Source organism: Strongyloides ratti, scaffold srae_scaffold0000048 (genome assembly GCF_001040885.1).
Source record: "Strongyloides ratti genome assembly S_ratti_ED321, scaffold srae_scaffold0000048".
NCBI classification, from domain to species: domain Eukaryota; kingdom Metazoa; phylum Nematoda; class Chromadorea; order Rhabditida; family Strongyloididae; genus Strongyloides; species Strongyloides ratti.
The window spans coordinates 1-4217 of record NW_020171566.1 but is presented as its reverse complement, the minus strand read 5'-3'; the positions used below and the strand labels follow the sequence as shown (position 1 = coordinate 4217).

Here is a 4217-nt window from a genome sequence, read left to right as displayed (position 1 = left end):
ATAAAATATTTGTCACTTCTTGTATTGTTGGCTATTCAAGTTGCTTCATATGTGGATGAATCTAGAGAATTAGGTCTTATACAGGAAAGATATGGACCTAATGTATTCAGTGCAAGTAATAGATACAAAAGAAAAGCCTTTACGGAAAAATTAAAGGAAAAAGTTAAAACTATAGGAGATAGTGTTAAAGACAAAATTGTATGTTTAGAATTAATTCAATTTATCTTTTTTTTTAGCATCATATAAAGCAAAAGGCTAATGAAACTTTACAAGCAGTAAAAAAAAAATTTTAAATTAAATTTTATTAGAGAAAAATATTAAAAACAAACTTTCTAAGATTTTTTTAAAAATATAAAATGTCTTAACTATGTTATATAATTATGAGCATTGAATTTTTAAAGCAATTATAATGAATAATATAAATATTTACCAGAAAGTAAATTTTTAAAACTAATTAAAAATATCAATGCTTATTTGATTTTTTAATAAAATTATAATAATTAACGTTTTGTTTTTTTTTTATTCATACTACACTGTAAAAATCTCGAAATATTAAAAGATATGTTATTAATGATATATATTTACATTAAGTTAATATTCTAATCAATGATAAACTTAACTTTGTTATATAATAAAATTAATGCCATTTTTTTTAATTATTTACAAGCGCGTGTTTTACACACGCTTACCCATAGAACTTGGCTTAGTAAACTATATATTTTTTTTATAATATCAATGGAATCAATTAAAGTTTTGTAAAAACAGTTCAAATAGCTTTTTAATTTTTGAAAACAGATTTTTTACATTTTTTAAAAAGATATACAGACCAACGTTATCATTTAAATTAATTATTTTTTTTTTTGAAATAGAGGTAAAAATTTTTCTTATATATTAAATAATACAAATATGAAAATTTTTTGATGGAAAAGTAAAATAAATTTATTTAATAAAAAAGGAATGCGTCTATTTTTGATTTAACTCGTAGTTTCACTCACGCTTTTGAAGTGATGAGGTAAATTAAATTAAAAAATATAACAATTTTAAAGAAAAGATTTTTTTAATATATATATAAAAACTTTGCAAACAAAAAAAAATCTAAAATTATTTTATTTTATAAAAATATAACTATAAATGTTATAAATTAATTATGTATTTTTAATTTCAATACTAAATCTAAATAAACGTTTTTTTCAATACGGCAATAGAAAAAGATTTTAAAATTTATAAAAAAAGTTAAAATTTTTAAATTTGTTTCTTTTATGTTGTTAATATAAATAACAATTTGAATTAAGAATTTTTATATTTTTGTTTTGTTTTTTATTTAAAAACATTTTGAATAGTAGTTAAATTGTTATTTTTTTATATTTTGGTAAAGTTCTTGGTTAAAAAAGATAAAAATTTTGTAAAACTTTTTAAAAATTCATTTTTTTTTTTTTGAAATATAATACATTTAAAAAAAGTTTTCTATTATTTATATCTTTTTTTAAAGTTCTTTAAATTATAAATTAATTTATTATTAATTTTATGATTTATAATAATGTATTTATTATTAAAATTATTAAACATTTTTGTAATATTTTCATATATATTATAATAATTTTTACTTAATAAATATTTTTAAATTTATTACAAAGTCACAAAATATAAAACTAAATTAAGTATTTTTCATATTTAAAAATAGTAGAGTATTGTACTAAAAATATATATTAGAATGTAGTGTGGTAATATTATTGTATTGTTTTTTTTATATAGTAATAAAGTAGTTGCATAGTTTCATAAACAGAACTAATATTTTAAATTACATTTTGCAATAGATTTTTTGTGAATAGTTAAAATTTATACGTTTATCTTCATTATTTATTTCAAAATTTTGTGTATTCATAAAAAAAAAATTCATTTTTTGATTATCTCAAGAACGAATAAAGCTACAAAAATCTAATAACACTTAAAATGCAACGCTTAAAATTTACAAAAAAAATTTTTTTGTGATAAATTGTTTTTTTAAAAAGTTATTAGACATTAAAAATTCAGAAAATTTTTAGCCCAACTTCAGAGGCTTATATCTTACTTCAAAATTATTTTATTCAACATGTTTAACATGAAAACAGTTTCATCAAACTTTCTTTGCATATACTTTAATTTTTTACTCAAAGTCAATTGAAACAACAATTTTGCAGCAAATATAATTTATACTACTTTTTTATCTTTATGCTCCAATATCTCAATGAAAAATTATTTTTTAAAAACAAATGTGCTTATAGTTATCAGTGTGTTTTTTTACGTTAGAAACTTTTATTAAAAAATACAAAAATAATATAAAATTATAATTAATTTTTTTTATATAAACTGTTACATTCTCATTATATTTTGATAAATATATTTTCTTTTTTTTAAAGAATACAATAGATTTTCTTGTCAATTGTTAATAAGTGGAGAAAAAAAGATACTTCTGATTTGCAACTAAAAATTGAAAATTTAAATTTTATTTATTTATGCTAAAAAAATTACATTTTAAAAAGTTATGACCAAGCAAAAGAAAAAAAAAGACAAAAAATTGGTAAAAATGTTAAAAAAGTTTTTACACTTTTCCAAGAATATTTTGACAACGGGAAATGATAAAAATATGGTATAGTAGTCAAAATGTAGAGAAAAAAATTCTCCAGGGGTAATTTTTTTTATTTTTTTAATAAATGTTTTTTTTAAAAAGTAATAAAGTTTTAAAAATTTTAAATTTTATACCTAACTTTAGACTATCATATCTCACTTATAACTTTATCTATTTTAAAAAATAAGACCGAAAACGTTTTCTCCGATCTTTTTTTACCTTAAGAAAAGTTAAAAAATATTAAAAATTCTAAAAAAATTTTTCATACTTAATTCTCGCTTATATATATTTAGGATAAGATTTAAAGATTTATGCCAAAATTCGAGTTTTAAAGATAAAGTTTTTTTTTAGTAAATTTTAAAAAATAAAAAGATTTTACTAAATACATTAACAACAACAAAAAGAAATAAAAAATATAATACTTATCATAAAAATTAACTAATAAACTTTTTACCTTACGGTAAGGGGTAAAAAAAATGAAATTTTTTTGTCAATGATATTTATCTTAATACATTAAAAGTTTCAAATATCAATTGGAATATATACAAATTTTGTATATCTTACATTTAATATATTTAGACTAAAAAATTGATCAACAAACAAAAATTCTTTTTTTAAGACTTCTAAATAATGCTTTATGAGTATATCAAACATGAATCATTTTTTTATTTGAAAAGCAATATTGGCAAACTTGAATAATTTACTAAATTTTTTTGTTTTGTTTAACTATTATATTTGAAATCTAAATATATGAAAAATTTTTTTTCAATTTAAATAACTTTGATCAAAGTATAAATATGGAAGAAATTAAAAAGAAAAGCATAATCAAAATAAAATGCATTTTATAAAATATTTGTCTCTTCTTGTATTGTTAGCTATTCAAGTTGCTTCACAAGGTGATGAATCTAGAGAATTAGGTCTTATAATGGAAAAATATGGAGATAATGTATTCGGTCCACATAATAGATACAAAAGAAAAGCTCTTTTGCAAGAATTTAAAAGCAAAGTTAAAACTATAGAAGATAAAGTCAAAGGCAAAATTGTATGTTTAGAATTAATTCATTTTATCTTTTTTTTAGCATCAATTAGGACAAAAAATTAATGAAACCGTACAAGCAGCAAAAAAAAAATTCTAAATTAAATTTTATTAAAGAAAAATATTAAAAGCAAACTTTCCAAGCTTTTTTAAAAATATAAAATGTCTTAACTATGTTATATAATTATAAGCATTGGATTTTTAAAGCAATTATAATGAATAATATAAATATTTACCAGAAAGTAAATTTTTAAAACTAATTTAAAATATCAATGCTTATTTGATTCTTTAATAAAATTATAATAATTAACGTTTTATTTTTTTTTATTCATACTACATTGTAAAAATCTAGAAATATTAAAAGATATATTATTAATGATATATATTTACATTAAGTTAATATTTTAATCAATGATAAACATAACTTTGTTATATAATATAATTAATGCTATTTTTTAAAATTATTTATTTCAAAAGTATACTAATATTGACTTTTGAATAATTATAAATTTTGGCACAAAATATTAAACTATATGCTTCTTTGTTATTATATATTCTTAAAATTATATATATTAT

At 17.6% G+C, this 4217-nt stretch overlaps 2 protein-coding genes across 2 annotated transcripts; both read left to right on the top strand.

The window, feature by feature from the left end:
• On the top strand, positions 1–293 carry SRAE_0000078800 (Hypothetical protein; the record flags this gene model as incomplete). The annotated part of the gene is made up of 2 exons (XM_024646733.1): positions 1–198; positions 237–293. Coding segments are annotated over 2 exons (255 nt in total), but the record flags the coding sequence as incomplete, so codon positions are not given.
• Positions 294–3440: 3147 nt separating this feature from the next.
• On the top strand, positions 3441–3741 carry SRAE_0000078700 (Hypothetical protein; the record flags this gene model as incomplete). Its single annotated transcript, XM_024646732.1, has 2 exons — positions 3441–3647; positions 3685–3741. The coding sequence occupies 2 exons, from the start codon at positions 3441–3443 to the stop codon at positions 3739–3741; spliced, it is 264 nt and encodes an 87-aa protein (XP_024500880.1).
• Between the last annotated feature and the right edge of the window lie 476 nt (positions 3742–4217).